General features: G+C 36.9%; 1 protein-coding gene across 2 annotated transcripts in view; it reads left to right on the forward strand.

The window, feature by feature from the left end:
• The window catches only part of LOC120767859 (transmembrane 9 superfamily member 2), a 99865-nt gene extending 80503 nt beyond the window's left edge, over nucleotides 1-19362 (forward strand). For both annotated transcript variants that reach the window (XM_040094168.1, XM_040094167.1), the window contains one exon: nucleotides 18747-19362. In XM_040094168.1, the coding sequence (XP_039950102.1) occupies nucleotides 18747-19250 (504 nt within the window). In that variant the 3' untranslated portion in view covers nucleotides 19251-19362. The remainder of the gene's footprint in view (nucleotides 1-18746) is intronic.
• The last annotated feature ends 1581 nt before the right edge of the window (nucleotides 19363-20943 follow it).

The following is a 20943-nucleotide window of genomic DNA, read 5'->3' on the forward strand; positions in this document are numbered from 1 at the left end:
TTGGAAAACCCTGTATGTGTTGACAAATAAAATTATCTTGAAAATTAATAAGAGTTTTTTTTATTACTATTTTGACCATTTATTGTTATAAACTGGTAAATATTAGGTTGTCAAATATCTTCCTTTCGCTCTTTATTCAATGCTCTATAAAAAGTGTTACAGTGATCGGATTTAGTTCAAATATGCGCCGTTTCGTTCAATAATATGTTTCCATCTAGACGGCAACTTCATAATACCCCCTCGCAGAAGCCCCCCTCCTTATTTACGAAGAACTCGCACAGCCACTTTTCAGACGCCTCATTTGAGTTCAACTTTACATCAACAAGAGCGTTCGCGATGGTCAGGAAAAGGTGGTAATCACTTCGCGCTATATCCGGGCTATATGGTGGATGCGATAAAATTTCCCATCAGAGCTCCCCTAGCTTCTGACGAGTCATCAACGAAGTGTGTGGTCTGGCGTTGTCCTGGTGGAACACTACTCCCTTCCTGTTGGCCAATTCTGGAAGCTTCTGGTCGATCGCCTGCTTCAAGCGCTCTAGTTGTTCGCAGTAGATGATAGAATTAAGCCTCTGGCCATATGGGAGCAGCTCATAGTGGATGATTCCCTTCCAATCCCACCAAACACAGCAAAGCCTTCCTGGCCGTCAATCCCCGCTTGGCCACTGTTTGAGACAATTCACCGGCCTTCGACCACGACCATTTTCGCTTGATATTGTCGTATGTGATCTATTTTTCGTCGCCAGTCACCATCCGCTTCAAAAATGGGTCGAGTTCGTTCCGTTTCAGCAGCATATCGCAGGTGTTGATTCGGTCCAGAAGGTTTTTTTGCGTAAAATCATGCGGCACCCAAACATCAAGCTATTTGTGTATCTAGCCTTCTACTGATGGTTTAATATGGTTTGGTGACTAACTCCCATCTTCTGGGCGATATCACGAGATGCCACATGCCGGTCTAACTCGATGTTTTCCATGATTTGATCGGTATTTGTCGTCACAGGTCTTCCGCCGGCTGGCTTATCCGCAGTGCGAAGTGATAGAGTACCATCCCCCAAAATACCATTAATCTCACGGAAAGTTTCTCTAGCGGATTTGCCTTTAACGAAGGAAAACTTTAAAATAGCGCGATTTTCGGCATTAGTGAACTCCATGTTTACAAGTCTATAACTATGACGCAATATCCAAACTAATCATGCATAGCGCCGTTTTGTAGGTTATGTCAAGACCTTTTAAAGATGTACATATAGTTTTGCCAGATACGAGCTCTGTAACGCTTTATATGTAGCCGCGAAATTCAAGAAACAAAAAAGCAGAAGGGAGATATTTGACAACCTAATATCAGTTTTGGTTGTAGTTTTCAGAGAAACGTATTAAAATAATATTTATAAATATCGTATTAGTTAAAATACCTTTTAATATTTTTTCCAACTTGTAAAACGTCAGCCACTATTTAAGAACTAACAAAATGGCCTGCTTTTAATTTTGGACATTGTATTCATTCTACCCTTTATTAGTATGACCAAACTACATCTTTCTGAAAATAGTTTCGATGTCTCCCGATCTTAGGTAGGTATGGGAGAATCTTTAAGCAAAATATCAGCTTAGATAAAATACAAGCGGTCTGCCGTCTACTGGCTCTTGACCAACAGTACATGTATTATTGTGAGAAAAGTGTGGGCTACTTTGTTTTTTAAATAAATTTTTTGATTTACTGTGAATCGGCGACGGGTGAAGTTAGCTCTGGTAAATATTCACCTCCACTGGCCTTGGTGTCTCCCGATCTCATGTAAGGTAGGTATGGGAGAATCTTTAAGCAAAATATCAGCTTAGGTAAAATGCATGCGGTCTTCCGTCCACTGGCTCTTAGATTATAATATTGACCGACACCATTTGTATTATTGTGAGAAAAGTGTGGGTTACTTTGTTTTTTTAAAGAAATTTTTTGAGCGTTATTATGACATCCCATATGCTCTATCACTCGGTGAAGTTGTTTTTTTTTATATGCTAATATAATTTACAATACTCTAGGAACGGATATGAAAATTAATTCAATATGGTGTATAGTATTTCTTCTTGCTCACAAGTTTCACATACATACATACAATAATACAATTTCCTGTACATTCAATAATGTTTTTTATTCTTTTCAGTGTACCGATACTTATATTGCAATACATATTTATGAATATGTAATACAAATTATTGTTTTATAATAGTAGTCATAGCCATTAAAAAAGCAAAGATTAAGTTTAATGTATCAACGAAATATACTTTCCTACTAATTTTTTTTAGTTTTATTTATTTACATAAGCTTTAAATTAACGACAAATGGAAAACAATTATTTTTTCAAATGATAACAGATCAACTGAGCTAATTGAAAATAAGTCATGTTAGGTTAGATGACTGATCCTTTAGCATTGCTGATAGTACCTACTTATTAAAAGTATATACAATTATTTTTTTAATGGTAACGAGTTTGGTGTCCATAGGTACTCCCAGATCAACAAAACTGCAAACTTGCTGCAAGCTAAAGTTTTAAATTCCAACACACCAAGAAACTAAGTGGCTTAAGTCTGTTTGCAACTGGCATCTTTCACTATTTAAAGTATATGATTTAAAAAGTTTTACATCGTCAGGATATAATAAAACTCCTGAATATTTAATAACAGATGATATACCATTATTGGACCGAGATGGTTACTTAGAGGGACCCCTGAAGGGACATTAATTTAATTAGAAAAAGTATCGTTAAATATAACTTGTTGAGTTCTATTAATAAGATAAGAAGCAACACATTTTAGATAAATTTATTGAAAACCAAGAAGATCCATTTTTTTAATTGAATTTCTAATTTAAAATCTGTGTATATAATATCAGTATGCTTATTCTCCCTAAAGCCCGCCGATACATGTGTTACAAATTCTAGCAAATTAGTTACTGTAGATTTCCTTGCTGTGCTGAGAACAAAAACTTGGTAGAGAAATTCAGAAGATTATTTCGTCTGTTATAATTGCTTCAAAAAGTTTAGGTATTGCTGACAACTTTGCTATTCTCCCAGAGTTTTCAATTAATGTCCTGAATCCACTCTTACGCAAAGGAATTATTTATAAGTTTTTCCATATTGATGGAAATAACCCTTTTATAAGAGATGCATAAAATAGTTTTGTTAAGGGTTGGTATACATAGGTAGGTAGGTAGGTAGGAGTGCAGCCCTATCGGGCTCAATTAACACTTGATGTGCCATTTTGATGCACTGTTCGTAGAACCTCCTGTATCTGCTATTACGTTTCACCTTCTCTTTCAAACCATTTTGAGGTTTCGATGAAACTACTTATGTCCGATATGCTTTTAGTGGAAATCCATTCAAGGTTTGGTGCTAGATGGATTCCAAGTGTTTTGTGTCGGATCTGTGCTAGAGCGAGGCATTCACAGAGAAAGTGGATGATTGTTTCCTTGTTCCCTGCTACTCCGCAGCCACGGCAGATGTCATTGTAGGGCATACCCATTTTGGATGCGTGTTCCCCAAAGGGCCAGTGCCCTGTTGTGGTAGCTGTTACTCTGTAAATACTTTTTTCGTTGGTTCTTTTCCTGTCATATGTTGGCCATAATTGTTTAGTTATGACGCATTTTGTGATGTTTTTCCACCTGTTATTTGCAATTTGTTGAAATTGTCTATTGATCTCTCCTTTGATTGATCCTAGCGGACTTGGTATTATCTCCGCCTCGGATTCGTTGAGGAAAGCTCCTGCCTTTGCCAACTCGTCCGCTTTTTCGTTACCGAAAATGTTCCTGTGGCCGGGAACCCAGATTAAGTTTAGTTGGAGCTTGTCTTTTATTGCGCTTAGTGCTCTCTTGCAGTTGTGTACTGTGCTGGAGTTTGTCATAGGTGAAGACAAGGCCAGGAGCGCCGCCTGGCTATCCGTAAATATAGTTGCTTTATTTATATTCCTGTGGTTTTCCAATAGAGCTTCGCAGGCTTTTTCTATGCCTAGTACTTCTGCTTGGAAGATGCTAGCCGAGTTCGGTAGACGTATAGAGAGATATGCCAAGATCAGTGGAGAATACCCCCGTGCCTACTCCGCAGTCCATTTTTGACCCGTCGGTATAGACTGAGATGGCATCCTCCTCTTCTATTGAGCCTCTTCTCCATTCTCGTCTAGATGGTATCCTTACCTGGAAGTGTCTATTGAAGTCCAGCTTTGGGAGAATGTAGTCTGATTTATTAATGGTGAGCTTGTTTAGAATTACACTATGTCCATAGTTCTGCTGGTTCCAACCTCCCAATTCTTTCATTCTTGCGCCGCAATAGCTGCTGTTTTTTGAATAAAAATGTCCATTGGTAGTTGATGCAGGATCACGTTGAGCGCATCAGTCGGACATGACCTGATTGCCCCAGTAACACCCGCACATGCTGCTCTTTGTATACCATTTAATTTTTTAATGTTATATTGTTTGTTTAGCGCTGGCCACCATACCAGAGCTCCATATGTAAGTATAGGTCTTATGACCGCCGTATACATCCAGATGACTATACTTGGTTTGAGGCCCCAATTCTTGTTGACGATTCTCTTACAAGTATAGTAAGCCATGTATGCTTTGTTTATTTTTTTTCTATATTTATTTTCCAGGACAATTTGGGGTCGATCTCCACCCCCAAGTATTTAGCTGTGGGGGATAGACTGAGTGTTGTACCGTTTAGTACCGGAAGTTGAAACTGAGGTATTTTGGTTCTGCTTGTAAATAGCATCAGTTCTGTTTGGTTCGGGTTAACTCCTAGTCCATTGTTTTTAGCCCATAGGTTTTTCCATAATCTCGCTGACTGTTGAAGGAAACATGCCTGATACCAACAACACTATATCGTCTGCATACGCCACTGCTTTCACTCCTCCACCGTTTAGTTGGAGTAGTATTTCGATCAGCGCTACAACCCATAGGAGCGGAGAGAGGACCCCTTCTTGAGGCGTCCCTCTACTCACATAGCTTGTTTGTGTTGCAGCGCCGTTTGAAGCTATAATCTTCCTATTCTCAGTGTCATCTATGCCACCATGTGCCAGAGAGTTAATTATCACATTTACTTCTATGTTATTGAAGGCGCCCTCTATGTCTAGAAAAGCAGCCATGGTGTATTGTTTGTGATGTAGTGATTTTTCAATTACACTTATCACCTCGTGAAGGGCAGTTTCGGTTGATCGGCCCTTTATGTACGCATGTTGGGACTTCGATAACTTCTCCGCCATTATTGTTCTTACGTGTAGATCTATTAGCCTTTCCAGTACCTTCAGCATAAAGGAGGTAAGGCTTAAGGTCTAAAGTCCTTGGCATTTTCGTGTGTTCTTCTGCCAAGTTTCGGAAGGAACACAACTTTACTTCTTTTCCAACTTCTTGGGATGTAGGATAATTGAATGCTAGCTTTGTATATATTTTCAAGTCTTTGAACCATTGGTTCTACCAGTTTATGCAACATTATGGGCATAATCCCGTCAGGACCTGCCGCTTTAAATGGTGCAAAACTATTTATGGCATACTTGATTTTGCTTTTGTCTATTATTTGGCTTTGATAATCAGCTGCGTTCAACGGTGGTTCTGATTGAACCCTCGTTGAAGGTGTTTGCTGACTCCCGGGGAAGTGTGTTGTAATTTGTACCTCCAGAGACTCTTTTGCCGAGGAGGCCCAATCACTTCCCTCCGTCCTAATGTAGGCAGTATTAATATGATCTTTGGATAGCATTTTGCTCAGCCTAGCGGTTTCTCTGCAACTTTCTATCGATGTGCAGAAAGATCGCCAAGAGTCGTTTTTTGCTTTCCTGACTGCTTTTTTGTATCTTTTCATAATATCTTTATATGGCTGCCTTATTTTGGTTCTAAAACTCTCATTGAAAGCTTTCCTTAGTTGTGTTCTCAAATTCTTGAGTTCACTGTTCCACTAAGGGAGAGACTTTCTCTTTTTCAAAACTGTTAGCGGAGAAGATTTATTGAAAGTTATGGTTAAGATTTTTTCCAACTTCTCTACTTCTGAATCTAGTTCTTGAGGATTTCTGATACTTTTTTTGCCTCCCTTTTCGAGGCATTTTGTTGCTATTCTGGTATATTTTTCCCCATGCTGTTCTTCTAGGGTTCCGGTATGTGAGAGGAGCACTGTACCTCCCGCGGATGCTGAAGAGTATCCAGGAGTGATCCGACATGGAAGGCTCATCGGATACCCTCCAGTTATCCACAACGAGACTGTCTGTGTCTGTTGATAGCGTGAGGTCAAGCACTTCCTTCCACCCCGGAAACCTATCAGAGCTTGGAAAAATAAAAGTTGGCTTATCGCCCTTGTTGCATATACTTAGATTACTATTTAGAATATACTGCAAGAGTGACTCACATCTGGTGTTTATGCTGGTGCTACCCCATACAGTGTGCCTTGCGTTTGCATCACACCCTATTAGGACATCTTCTTTCCTGTTCTCCTCTACTAGTCTGGCGAGCGGGGTCGGTGGTATGTCTTCGTCATGGGCCAAGTAGGCCGAGACTAAGAAGAAGGGCTTTTCCTTCTGTTCCACCTTTACCACTATGATATCTGCTGTGCTGTAATTAGGACAAAGAAATGCATTTATGCTGTTATTGATAAGAATGCATGCCCTAGGTTTACCTTTGTTCCGTGTGTAAAACAGGTTATAGTTGCTGCTGTTTAGCCCTTTAATGTTGTCTTCTTTGACCCAGGGCTCCTGTATTAGGCTGATGTCGATGCTGCCCTCGTTCATAAGGGTTATCAGATTCGCTGTAGCACTCTTCGAGTGCTGCAGGTTTATCTGTACGCATATAAGGTTGTTATTGGGCATCTCGGGTTTCTTCGATGCCCACATTCCTTAGCAACTGGCTGGCGTCGTCGACCTCTTCCGTGTCGTCTTCGTCAGCCGCTTTGTCGCCTTGGAAGATTTTCAACCTGGCCTTGCGAATACCGAAGCTGATTTTGTAGTCAGTCTTCTTGAGAGCCTCAATGGACTCATCGCAAATGACCACTAGTATTGGTCTGCTGGCTATATTTGGTTTTTCCTCCTTTATCAGCTGCCACTCATCTATACCAGGTATAGATTTGTTCTGCAGCTTGATACACCTCAGGAGTTTTTCGCCTGGCTCCTCTAGTGGGGGTAACCAAATGCGAGCATGAGGTCTCTTTGGAATGTCCCTGGCGGGTATAAGCCTCAATTGGAGGCCTACAAAGGCGTTGCTGATTTTAGCAACACTACCCGTCAGGAAATCCAGGGAGGCCTAGTCCGCGCACTTGATGACCCTGTAGCCCCTGAGGGTCTCAGAGGAGTCAAACTCCGGGTGCGGACCCGCTGGATTGTCGAGTACATAGCTTAGCACCATACTCGACAATCTGACGTCGATTGGTATACATAATATTTGACAAATATTTTAAGGAATCATGGGGGAATCATATCTGGGCCATAATTAAGTGATTGTTTTAAAAAAATTTAACTGATATGACGTCTATCTCGGAAATGGTAAGTGCAATAATTACAGAAATCGGACATAACTAATGCTGATACGAAACATTTTAAGGAGAGTTTAAAGAGTAATTAGAGTTAAAGAATTCAGCAAACATATTGTATTAGAAATTGTGTAATTGGCTCTGGTCATGGTAGGCTTATATTTCATAGCGGACCGAAATGTAGAAATCTTGCGTTTGGAGTTGACGAAATCATGAAACAATTTTGGATTACGTATAATATTATTTATGCTTTGTTTATTTAATTAATATAACATACTTTGTAAAGTTCAGCAAATTGTGACACAATTTAGAATATTTTGATTAGTCAACTAGTAACCAGTTTTTTATTTTAGTTCAAAAGCATGAGATTTTTTTTTAATTTACATAACGCTCACCAAAACCACAAATTAGAACTTATTCTTTGAGTAACACCACATTTCGGAACATACCTTTCAAATAAATTTAAAATAGTTTCATTGAAATGGAAGACAGAAAATTCAATATTGCCACTGTAATATGGCCAAGTTACTGTAGAAAGTTCGCAATTAATCTTCTTAAAATTAGTTTTATTATGATAAGAGTCCCTTTTCCAGAGACAAAGTATGACATCGGACGACAGATAATATTAAAGTATCTAAGAACTTACCAAACTTGTTTGAAATTAAATTAATTTGGTTAAGACCCAACTTCGACATTTCATCTAAAAACTCGTTAAAACATAAGCGTTTACTAAGGAATGATGTAATCATCAATAGTTTTCCATGATACACGCGGTAAATTGAAATCTCCCAAAACAATCAAGGAATTAGTCACTGAGGAGGTATGTATATATGATATATTAAGTAAATATGACCACTATTAACGCCAATTCGAATGCACTTAAGCTCAATAAAGTCTGCATGAGAAATATCGACTTCTTCTGATGCAATTAAAGAATGTACAGCAAACAGGGCACTGCTGAATAGAAATTCTGCTCAGCCGGTCATATCTAAAGATTTCAAATTCCCTATTCAATATCTCATTACCAAAAATGTGCGGCTTTAGCCAATTTTCTGTGAAAGCGATGATTTTAAAATTACAAATAATGGTATTTAAATACTATTCAGTTATTTTTGTATTAAGACCTCTAAAATTTTGATAATAAATACTTCGATCTTAAAATACGATATATTCCTGTCGTATTTGGAGTTAAATTTTCGGATGTTAGTATCGTTCGTTTTTTTGACGATATAAAATTCCTTATGTCATCAACTGTAGCAAATCTTAAAATGAAAATTGACTTTTTCGTGGTATTACAAGTAAATTTTTAGTAACAGACTTAGGGTATTCAGAGGCGGATCCTTAGAAGATTTTCATTTAACATTTTCAGTTACAGCTTTATCTGTATTCTGATCATGCGATGATGAAAGCTTGTCTCCTTGTAGACCCGGAAAGAAAGATTAATGTGGTCAATGTTTATAGGGGGCGTTCTTTTAAAAGAAGATGCGGTGAACTCTTTATCAGATGGACGTTTACGTTTGGAGGAAGGTTTTGGGTTATCTTGGTCACTAAGGTATTTAAATGATTGAAACAACATTTCATAATGCCAAAATATTTGATAGGGTTTCTAGTTAACGGCCTATTACCTTGAAATTATTGCGCTCCTGCCTAATGGCTTCAAATACAAAATAAATAATAAAAGCAGTAAGATAATAACTGGCTACCAGAGGTCACAACCAATGCAGCGGGCAGTTTGAGATGCACTGTGATACACGAAAAATAAGATCACGCAAAACGCTGTGAACAAAGATGGAAAACGAATTAATAAAAGAAAGAAATTTAAGTAAAAAAAAAATATAAATTGGCACTAAAAGGTCCTGTACGATGTGCACGATTGCGGCCGCAATTTTGACCTAAAAAAAAAAATATTTAAAGGTTGTTATTTTTTTTTTAGTTTGACAAATTGGCGGCGGTTTAAACAAGAAGTATCGAATTTGGCCCTTTTTTCGACCGTTTTTCGTAGAAAAAGTTAAGAAAATTTCAAATAGAAAAGAAACTTCCATAGCGCGATAGAAAATGATGTTAAAAATGTTATCTCCAAATTGGAACAAGACATCTTCAAAATTCTTCCTTTCAGGGTGGAAACCACCAATCTGAGAAAAGCTTGTTTAAAGATAGTCTTACTTCGTTCCCCACTCTGTTCTCTTTCTAGAAGAAATGCTGTAGCGACCGTAATAATTTGAATTTCGGTTTCAATGTTTATTACAGTGTATAGTATTTATTTCTTAAATATGGATTGAGTAGTTACGGACCTTTTGTACATTCTCCTCCATTAACTCTGCCCGCATTCTTTAACCCATTTGTAAAAAAAAGCTCACTGTTTCTCTTCTGCAGCGAGTCCTTCCCTCCCTTGAAGGTATGCAAGCAAAGAAGAGTCGTTTTTGGAATGAGATCAAAGTGTTCAAGGAGTCCAGAGTGTCCAGGCTCACAATCTTCTAAGTACCCAGATTCTCTGAGTCTAAGAGCAGTTTTCGCAGCTATACACGTCGTAGCTATGTCCACTGGTACTATAAGCAACACGATATTCAGTGTCATTGTTAGTGTGGTTCGTGGTGCACCACAAAGACTGATGAGAACAGCCCGTTGAACACTCGCCAATTTTTTCGCGAGTGTAGTTCCAGAGTTTTACACCAAGCAAAAATACCGTAGAATATTGTAGGCTTAACTATGGTTTTGGTGAGAGTCCGCACCCTTTGTCAATGTCTTCCCTGCAGCCGTACCGTCAAACAATGTCTTCCTTACCCATTCCTCGATGAATCAAAGGTAGGGGAAAGATTACTCAGAAAGCGAGTGTCTAGGAGCAAGTTAATATTGTTATGACTTGTTATGATTACCAGACCAACCTTGTACAAATCCCATTCGCTATTTGTCCCATTTTAGCGGGCTTAGTTGAAAAAACGACTGCAAGAGAATTCCAGTATCCAACAGAAACGTTTCCCTTTGCCGCTTGGTAATGTAATTGAACAAGAGTTCTCTAGTGAAGCATGCTGAAGACTTCGACGTTTTTATCCACCGAGTCGGTAGAGTGCAAGGATTACTTCCCCGGCGCGCCTGGAAAGGCCAGTCGGAGCTTTCTGTAGATTAAGTTCAAGTTCGTTATTCTAATGTCCCTATACGTTGTCCGATACGGACGTGCAACGTTTAAACTGAATGCAATGTACCTGTGGTCAGAGATTTAGTGGTCCTCTAGAACCCCCCAGTCTAAGATCTGAGGTCCCATCGCGTTTGAAGCTAGAGTGGTTCGAGGACCTCCAATATATTCAATAACGACTTCGAAAAGCGACTCACCTCTCTGATTCTCTTAGAACAGACGGTAGTTTAACACCCTGCTACTTAGCGTCCCGTTCCGCACCCGCAGCTACTTTTTTCCACTATTCGTGGGAGATGAACCATCACCCCTACTGCGGTCACCTATGCCACGTTCGATGGATTGCACACGGAAAGTAATAGAACTGATTTTCTTCCGCCGCGGCTGTACTTCGGAGCGTGCGCGCACCAACTGAATTCGGTAGAGAGTGCGTTCCTAACTAAGAAACAAGATGTTGGTCAGTTGTCTCCGAGCACCTGGAGAGGTAGGACAAACATTCTCGGCCGACGTGTTTCTGTGAGTGGTGCAAGCCGAAAATGCAGCGTTCATTAGAGCAGAGGTACGCGATTAAATTCTGTGTGAAACTCGGTAAATCCGCAACAGAGACGTTTGATATGATCAATGATGTTGCTTTAGCAAGAAGTGGTGTGTTTCGGTGACACCAGGCCTTTCTGGAGGGCCGTGAAGAGGTCGGTGATGAAGACCGGAAAAATAAGCAAATACAAAGTGAAAACGATGCCGCCTTTCTTGTGAACAGCTACCTAACCGAGGCCGGCATGCCAACGCTTCCGCAGCCGCCCTCAAGTCCAGATAAGGCCCCGGACTTTTATTTCCTTGCCTGAAAAGGCCGATGAAAAGCGATCCAAGCAGCATGCACCTCGGCTCTCAAGGTTATTCCGGACAATGATTCCGTGACGCCTTTAATGCTTGGAAATCGCGCTGGCAGCCCTGCATCGCCGCAGAAGGAGCCTATTTTGAAAGTTTTTAAAGAATTGTAACGATTGGTTCAATAATTTTTTTTAAATCGACTAAAGTGAAAACTGCTATTTTCCACTAAAAAATTCCGCCATTTTGTTGGTGGAAAACACCCTTAATGTAAAAAACACATTTGAAAAACTATGAAGGGAGGTATTTTATATACCAAAAATGTCTACAAAGTTTGAAATAAATCGGTTAAGTAGTGAAATGAAAATATTGTCAAAAGAGTGCTCAATAAATTACAAAAGGTCCGAATAAAATTACTTAACGTATATTTAAGAAATAAATTCGCACAAAGAGTAATTTTTTCACCATGAAAACCTTACCCTTAATAAGAAAAAAGATATTTTACGAAAATCTTGATTTTGATCAATCTTTTGAATGGCAGCTAGTTGCTATAGTGTTCCGATCTGAAAATTTTTTCAGATTTTTAGATTTGGGTATACGCCAAATGAAAATGTCTTTTCAAAAAGAAAAGTTTTCCGTGCATCAACTTGCTTTTAATTGGCCAGTTTTTAAGGCAGCTAAAGTCTAGAGTGGTTCTATTCTATAGAACATTCGGAACAATATGTTTGGAGATAGTAGCCATTCATTTGACGATAATATGTATAACATTTTGTGAAGATAACTCGACAAATTAAAAATGGTGAACTTGATTTTGAGAGCCTAGTTTGGATAATAGCTAGTAAAAGTAGTTTCACTTGAAAATATGTTCAAATTTTGGAAAGTAAAAAGAACTTTATTTTGATCGAGGAATTTGTTTACCATATAGTAGTAGTCCGATATTAGCGGAAAAACTGAAGGACTAGTTCGTATATATATATGTATGTACGAGTATATTGTTTTCGGATCGTTGTACTCGCTATCGAATACGCACTTTCGAAATATGAAATTTTCTCATTCGATAACGTGTTCTCGTTTGTACGAAACAATTGAATTTCACTCCTTAGCTATCTGAGAAACATTATAGTACAAATTAAAAAAAAAGTTAAATTAAAAATAATCGGAGGCAAAATGTGAGATATTTTTCTTTTATTGAATAAATATGCGTAAAAAAAATTTATGAGTGATTTTATACTACAGCATCAAGACTTGACAAAAAATATTTTCCCTAATTGTGGAGAAGGTAAAGTTGCAGCAAATAAGCTATGGAATGCATTGACGCTAAAACTTAACGCTGCCGGGCCACCGATGAAAAATGCCAAATCTTGGAGAAAAGTGAGATCAATATATAATATTAATTGAATAAATAAAATAATAGATGATTAAAATAATAATAAAATACAAAAATAGGTATAGGTAGCAGAAGAGCAACTCCTCCAAGCTACGGGGATAGATGTTGCAGTAGAAGGGTTGACAATAGTTTAATCTTTTGGAAATGTAGTGTCAGAAGAAGTTTTAAATGAGCTGGTAGAGATGATTATTAATAGCGAGGAAGAAGAATAAGCCTACTGTCGAAAGCGAAAAGCTTTCTCTTTTGAAATCCAATTTACGCGCATACGAAGCAACGCAAATCAATAAAAATATTGAAAAACTAATTACTTTAAAAGGAGAGATCGCTGCAAATAAAGATATGCAAAAAAAAAACTGTGGAGTTGCAGATTAAAACTCATGAGCTTGATATTTCAAAGAGAAAAGTTCTGAAATAAACACCAATATATACGATATGTTAATTCCAAGTTCCTGTTTATATTGAAAATATGTTTATTAAAGCAAAATATGAATTCAAATGTTGTTGGAACGTTTAGTTCAATTATTATCTAAAGACAACGTAATATGATCTCTAATTCGATGACCAATTTTAGTTAATTGAGTCTCATTTTCCGTATCTATTTCTGTTTCATTGTTTTCATTCACAAAATATCTGCAATTTGTCGAATTTTTAAATTGTATTACTATACCGACTTCTTGTATCATTACTGAGAATTTTCCATCGGTCTTTCAGTATACCAATGGTTCGTTCAGCAATACAGCGTGCTTGGCACGAACCAAGTTCAAGGTTTCTAAATGGTGTCAAACACCATGGTTCCAAAGAATATCCAAAATCTCCTGTTAATTGAGAAAATACGTAAATATGTCTGTAAATACTTGTATATTTTGTAGCTGTATAAGTGCATGTATTACACAAAAACCAGACAATTTTCACATTGTTTTGATTATATGCTTAGGGTTATTTTTTTTTTTTGCTGCAAAAACTAAATTTAGAAAATTTATATATAAACGTATAATAAATTTGAATATTTACGTTCAATTCCAATTCAAAAACTTTTTTCGCCTGTTTTGTTTCGTATTTCATGTTATTCGAAAATGTCATTTAGAGCTACACCAGGGAAGTTATTTCATAAAATTTCTATTCGTTTCGTATCGAGTGCGACGATCCGTACACTCGACACGTTACGAAATTTCACTCGATACGATTACTTGCTCGCTTACGACTGACGCGATTCGGGCCCTGTTTTACTTTTAGCATAGTTGCGAACAATTGATTGGAATGGAAAATTTTTTTGTTTATGTTTGGCGAAGTGGAAATTACAAAAATAGGAGGATATACTAGTGAAAGAAAACAATTATATAGTGCATGTATTTGGAATGATTACTTCATTCTTCCTAAAGCAAGGGCAATCGGAATCAATTTCAGAACGAAAAAAGGTAACTATCAATTTCCAAGTTGCTACCCAATATGAGGCCATTCAAGTTTTTTTCAATCCATCAAATACATTAGTACATCCGAAAATCCGATTCGATCAAAGAGTATATATAAAATATATTATTATTATTTTTTTTTTTCAATGTCTTTTTATTTATTGAATCTGCTTTTTGTTTTAAAAGCCTAGCAATAAGTTATAAAATCTTAAATCTATTTAAAAACTAGACACGCTCAAACAAGTGATTGAGCTGTTTTGGTGATACATTGCTCCTTAGTACGAGGGCATATCTCTTCCTTTAAAGCGTGTTTGATTGCAGGAATGTACCAAAGCATTAGCCAAAGGGTTTGGGTGATCACGGAGTTTAGATATATATTTAATTCTGCTGTCTTCTACTTCTTTCCTTACCATAGAAATACCAAGGTCTTTATGGATATTTTTATTAATTAGCATTTTTGATTGGACCTTTGTATTATGTCTATATTAGTTGCATAAGTCGTACCCCACAGTTGAATGCCATAAATCCAAATCGGCTTTATGACCGCTTTATATAAAAGCACTTTATTGTCTAGGCTAAGTTTGGAGTTTTTATTTAATAGCCAATTTAAATTTGCAGCTCTTATCTTCATGCAAGTTATTTTACTAGATATATGTTTTCTCCACGTAAGTCTTCTATCTAGGTGAATACCAGATAAGTTACTTCATTCGCTTGGGGTACTAGAATATTATTCATTTTTACTGCCGGACACATTTTTGGTCTAAGCGAAAATGTAACATGCTTACACTTTTGTTCATTCACATTTATGCGCCAGCAGGCTAGCCATTCTTCGACAAACCTTAAGTGCTTGGCTAATATTCTTGATGCTATTATGTGGCATTTGTTACGGCTTACTATTGCTGTGTCGTCCGCAAAAGTTGAAGTTAATACATTGTTAGCTGTTGGAAGATCTGCTGTATATATGATGTATAGTGTTGGACCTAAAACACTGCCCTGGGGTACACCAGCCCTTATCTGTCTTTCATCAGATATGAAATCTCCCACTTTTACCATAAATTTTCTATTTTTTAAATAAGACTCCAATGTTTTATACAATTCTGAAGGTAAAATATTTTTATTCTTATATAAAAGGCCCTCATGCCATACCTTATCAAACGACTGAGCCACGTCTAGAAATATAGCTGAACAGTACTCTCTGTGCTCAAATGCTTTTCTTATTTCGTTAGTAATTCTATTTACTTGCTCTATCGTGCTATGTTTTTCACGAAACCCGAATTGGTGCGTTGGTATTATATTATTTTCGTGGAGGAAAGGAGGCATCTTTGATAGCAACACTTTTTCAAATATTTTAGAAAGACAGGGTAGAAGATTGATTGGTCTGTATGAAGACGGCTGTGTTAAGTCTTTCCCAGGTTTGTCTATCAAGATAATCTGCGACCTTTTCCATGAATTAGGATAGTGTCCGAGATAAAGAATTGCATTGGAGAGCAAAGAGAGCACTTCTACGGCAATATTTGGTAACTCAATTAGCATTTTTGGGGTAATATTATCATATCCTGGTGACTTTTATGGGTTAAGTTATTTTATTATTCGAGTAACTTCAGAAGTGTCCTGATAGACACATGCGACTAGTTTGCGGTATTAGGCAAGGTTGGCAACTCAAAGTTGTTCCTTGGGCAATTGGGTTTAAATACCTTTTCTAAGTGATTTGCAAAGCAATTTGGTCTTATCCTCATCACTACGTGCCCAATTACTATTCAACTGTCTTAGAGGCATGTTGGAATCTACTGGTGGCTTGAAAGTCGTTTGGGCTTTCCAAAGGGAGTTTTGCTTGCTAGAATTTGGACACAATTTCTTGGTATAATTTTCAGTGTTGTGTACTTCTTAGTGTTTAAGCGCTTTTTTTAACTTTCGTACAGCAGATTTCTCTTATATTTTCATCAATGTCTCTTTCTGTATATTGATATGGCTGCTGATATACTTTCTATACTTCAACCAGTTAGTTTTATATAATATTACAGAAACTTTTGGCTCAAATATCATGGGATGTTCGTATAGCTTTATTAGTACAGGAGAATGATCAGATGATAAGTCTGTACATGTATCAGCTGTTATAAGCGATCTATCAATATTTTTGACTACAGCAAAATCTATTAAGTCTGGTATTTTTCTTCTTTTCTTAACTGGGCCAGTATGTCGGCTTACCAGGAGATATTATATCCAGCTTATTGTGCTTATTCATAATAGTGTAGTACAACTGTCGTCCTTTCGGATTAATAAGACGTGAGCCCCAGGACATGTGTTTTGCGTTATAATCTCCACCTGCAAGAAATCTTTGACCTAGTGTTCCAAAAAGTCTTTAAACTCGATTTCTGTAATTTTAAAACGAGGTGGACAGTATACAGCCGTAAGGTTTAAGTCACAACCCCGATTTTTGAGTGATATTGTTGTAACTTGTAACTGTGGTGTAGCATGAGATTCTAGGGCATAGTGGCTTAAACGATTTCTAATCAACACTGCCGTACCACCATGCGCTTTTCCATCTGGATGATTTGTGACATAGAGTCTAAATCCCGATATATTGAAATTATTTTTATTTGTTAAATGAGTAAGCTCATTTTTTACTTAATAAATTTTGCAGCATTTGATTTTGTGATTTTATTAAATCCTGGATCATGTTTTGCATGCTAGACATAAATTGTGTCATACACTGTGTAAGATTTATAATCATAGTTTCAATACCTCCATTTGGAGGATTTTGCGGCAGTTGCATTTGCACAGTGTTGCCCTTCACCACATTAGCATAGCTTCCTTGCATATTATTATTGATAGAAGTAATAGGATTTGAACTTTTCTCTGAGGTTGCTATAATTTAACTACGGGGTGTTTGTAACATTTGGTTACGACGTGCTTGAATGCCCTGTGACAACTTCGATTTCAAATCTTGATATACAGGAAAACCCCTGTAGTTAGTGCATTTGGGTGCATTTAGAAGTGGGATGTAAATCACCACATACCACACAAACACTGCGTAGAGTGCAGTATGATTTAGTATGCCCATATTCTTGGCAGTTAGTACATTGTACCGGACCGTTTCTTTTATGTGGTTCTTCCACAGTTACTCTACGATGCAGCAAATATTTCAAATTATATATTGGATGTATTTCATTTTTTTTTTAGTTGATTTGAGTTCGGCAACTCAACTTTAAACATTGACTGAGGTACTTTGTTTCTATTAAATACAATTACAACTGTTTTAATTCCAAAACCGCATTCTTCCAATGCTTCTTTGACTTCACTAGAGTCTACGGCGGACTCTATACCCTTGATTACAACAACTAGGCCCTTAGAGCTCTTGAGTTGATACGAATAATAATTTTTGTTTTTATTTGACAAAAATTTAACTATTTCCATGAAACTTTTTTCAGTGTATGACTGAATTTTTGTTTCGTCTATATTGCCTTTTTTCAAAGGCACTATATGAAAATTGTTGGTGCCAACAATTTCACTTAATTTCGCAACAAGAGTATTACTGCTACGTTCGCGCAAATATATTGGAGGTGGTTTGGCATTAACGACTGTGGTGGTACGCTTCGCATCGTCGTCTGAACCATTGGTTAGTAGGGCAAATCTGTTGTCATTTAAAACTTCCGTTTTATTTTTATTTGGTGTGCCGCTTTGATTGACCGCTGCCTTTGAAGGACTTAATTTCCTTTTTATATTGACGTAGCCGTCAATGCCTGTTTGTACAGACGGGCCTTTTTTTTATTACGTTCTCACCTTGCGTTGTGATTTTCTTCGTTGCCTGTGCGCTTGCTGGTACCTGCAGACTGGCTGCTGTCAGCGCATCTGTTGTTGCCCGACTGTTGTTTTCTGCTGCTTCTGCTGACTGCGTTCTTTGCTGCGTTCCCTTTTCTGCTGATCGTCGCGATGACTCATCATCGCCGTTACCCTTTTTATTGCCAGTAGTTGTTGGGTCAACAAATCTGAAGTAGGCATTTAAGGAATGCCTACGGCCTTGCTGTTGAGGCTGCGAAGCACTCATTATTATTATTTTTTTTTTTTGTTTTTTATCTATTTGTTTTGTACACTATTTGTTTATATTATTATTAACAATTTTTGTGCACCGATTTTTATTAGATTTTTTGTTTTTATCTTATTATTTTTATTTGTTTACTTTTGCAAAATTTGATTACACGGAGCGAATTACAAAACACGTCCCTACACCTTGAACGCTAAGTATCAATCAAATATATTATTAAAACCAAAAATAATTATAAGTTTACAATTTCAATACCACCAAATGAAAACAAAACCATATGTGACAGCTTGCCGAAGTTCCCAATATCATAATCGAAATTCGAACATTTCACACGAAATTCTTGATACGAATTTTCCGTGAGTTGGTCCAATACCCAGTGTTGTAAAGTGTAATAGTTTTTATATGGAATTAATAACACTGAACTAATACAAAATCTTTTTAAATTTAAATTGAAGTTAATATTTTTTTATTCTTTTAGGCTTTGGAGCATCCGGTTCGAACAAATCAGATTCCACGTCAGATTCCAGATCAATCGATTTATACACAACCAATTCCGGGAATTATCATGGGAGGAGTTTTACCTTTTGGATGTATATTTATACAGTTATTTTTCATCCTTAGCTCAATTTGGTCCAGTCAAATGTATTATATGTTCGGTTTTTTATTTCTTGTTTTCCTAATATTGGTTATAACATGTTCAGAAACTACAGTTTTACTATGTTATTTTCATCTTTGTGCAGAGGATTATCACTGGTGGTGGCGATCTTTTTTAACGTCTGGATTTACTGCCGCTTATCTTTTCTTTTACTGTTGTCATTACTTTTTAACTAAACTGTCTATTAAAGATGGTGCGTCAATGTTCTTGTACTTTGGTTATACTTGTATTATGGTGTTCCTTTTCTTCTTACTTACTGGAACGATAGGTTTTATGGCGTGTTTTTTTTTTATACGAAAGATTTATAGCGTTGTAAAAGTTGATTAATTTTACCTCACTTTTATGTCAGATAAAAAATGATAAACAAGAGTTTTAGGAATTATAATTTTTAATTTAAATATGTATTGTATATGGTAAATAAATTAATTTGTAATCAAGACATCTGATAAATTTTAATTAATTGATATAGCAAATAAAAAGTGGAATAAAAACATAAAAACAATTAAGGTAACAGTCGATAGTTGTCCGTTTGGTGCAATGACCAAAATAAGACGAGAACTGTGACTCTACAAAGTAATTTTTTACCGGTATTTTTTTTTTTTAATTTCTTAAGTTTTTTGTTAGGATCTAGTGGAAAGAGATTGCGTAAAACTTTTGAACAATCTGGTTGACTTTAAAGCTATTCCCAATTAATAAATTTCTTTCGTTTATACTATAACACGTTTGTGAGAGTAAAATGCAAATTTTCAAATGCGCAGTTCTTATCAGTTTCATGCAAGGGTATAAGACAGCATAAAATCTGCAGTGCAAACTACGCAGTGTTGCCAGAAAAAGTGCTATATAAATGATTAGGATGACGTTTAATGTACATATGTATAAATTTTAATGTACATATCTCCTAAGCCATTCCAACTATAATAAAGAAATTCGCTTAATGTAAATATTTTTGGCATTCTTACCCAACCTTTGAGGTAGGTGAATTCGAAATATACCTCACCCACAGTATCAAATTTGATCGATAATCATATATGTAACTCATAATACGTTGTCAAAAAAGTCTTGCGGTATTTTCGCTAGTTGGCGCTGAAAGTGCGTAGTTCTAGTTTTATTCGTCGTATCGGGTCATGCTATACCTTTTTGGAAAGCTCATTTCACGCACTAACACTTGTTTGATTGATTGTCGCTTCTTTTAAGTCGTTCGTGAGTTATAGCGTCGCAAACATGGAGCAAAATAAAGAGAAAATACGGCATATTTTACAGTACTACTACGATAAAGGCAAAAATGCATGTCAAGCCACCAATAAAATTTATGCAGTTTATGGACCCGATACAGTTTCCATTTCCACCGCACAACGATTGTTTCAACGTTTTCGTTCTGGTGTAGAGGTGGTCGAAGATGAGCCACGCTCCGGAAGGCCTGTCGTCGAAAATTGCGATAAAATCGCTGAATACCGCAAGATTTTTTTGACAACCCATTATGTTTGCCGATATATAACATAGAGAGAGCGTATTTTCCTAATAAGGGCATTTTTTTTTTAATGAAAAAATCAGTGAAATTGTGGAAAAAGTGTACAAGTTTTCTCAAAAAGTTTCTGGTTTAGGGCTTAATATGAAGATATACAAGGTGCGTTCCAAAGTAAACAGTAAAAAAAAAACACAACAAATGGTTTTTTTTTCGGCAAAATCAATTTATTTTATTCAAAATAGTCCCTTGCTTCAATACAGCTTTTTGCACGGTCAAAAAGCATGTCGAATGAGTGTTCTAGCTCGTTGGCCAGTATGCCGGTGCAAGCCGTGCACACACCTTTCGTAAGCCCAAATGTTCGGTAAAAATGCGATAAATCGATATTTTGGAGATGTTCAATTCCGTTTCCAGGAGTTTCAATGATGATTTCGGCTGATTGATGAATTCACTCACAGTTTCCGGTGATCACAGGTTTTGATTGGCCCACATTTGGATCGTCATATATGTCCTCACGACCACTTTGAAAACGTTGAAACCATTCGTGCACTCTGCTAC

The sequence above is a fragment of the Bactrocera tryoni genome, chromosome 2 (genome assembly GCF_016617805.1).
Source record: "Bactrocera tryoni isolate S06 chromosome 2, CSIRO_BtryS06_freeze2, whole genome shotgun sequence".
Lineage (NCBI taxonomy): Eukaryota > Metazoa > Arthropoda > Insecta > Diptera > Tephritidae > Bactrocera > Bactrocera tryoni.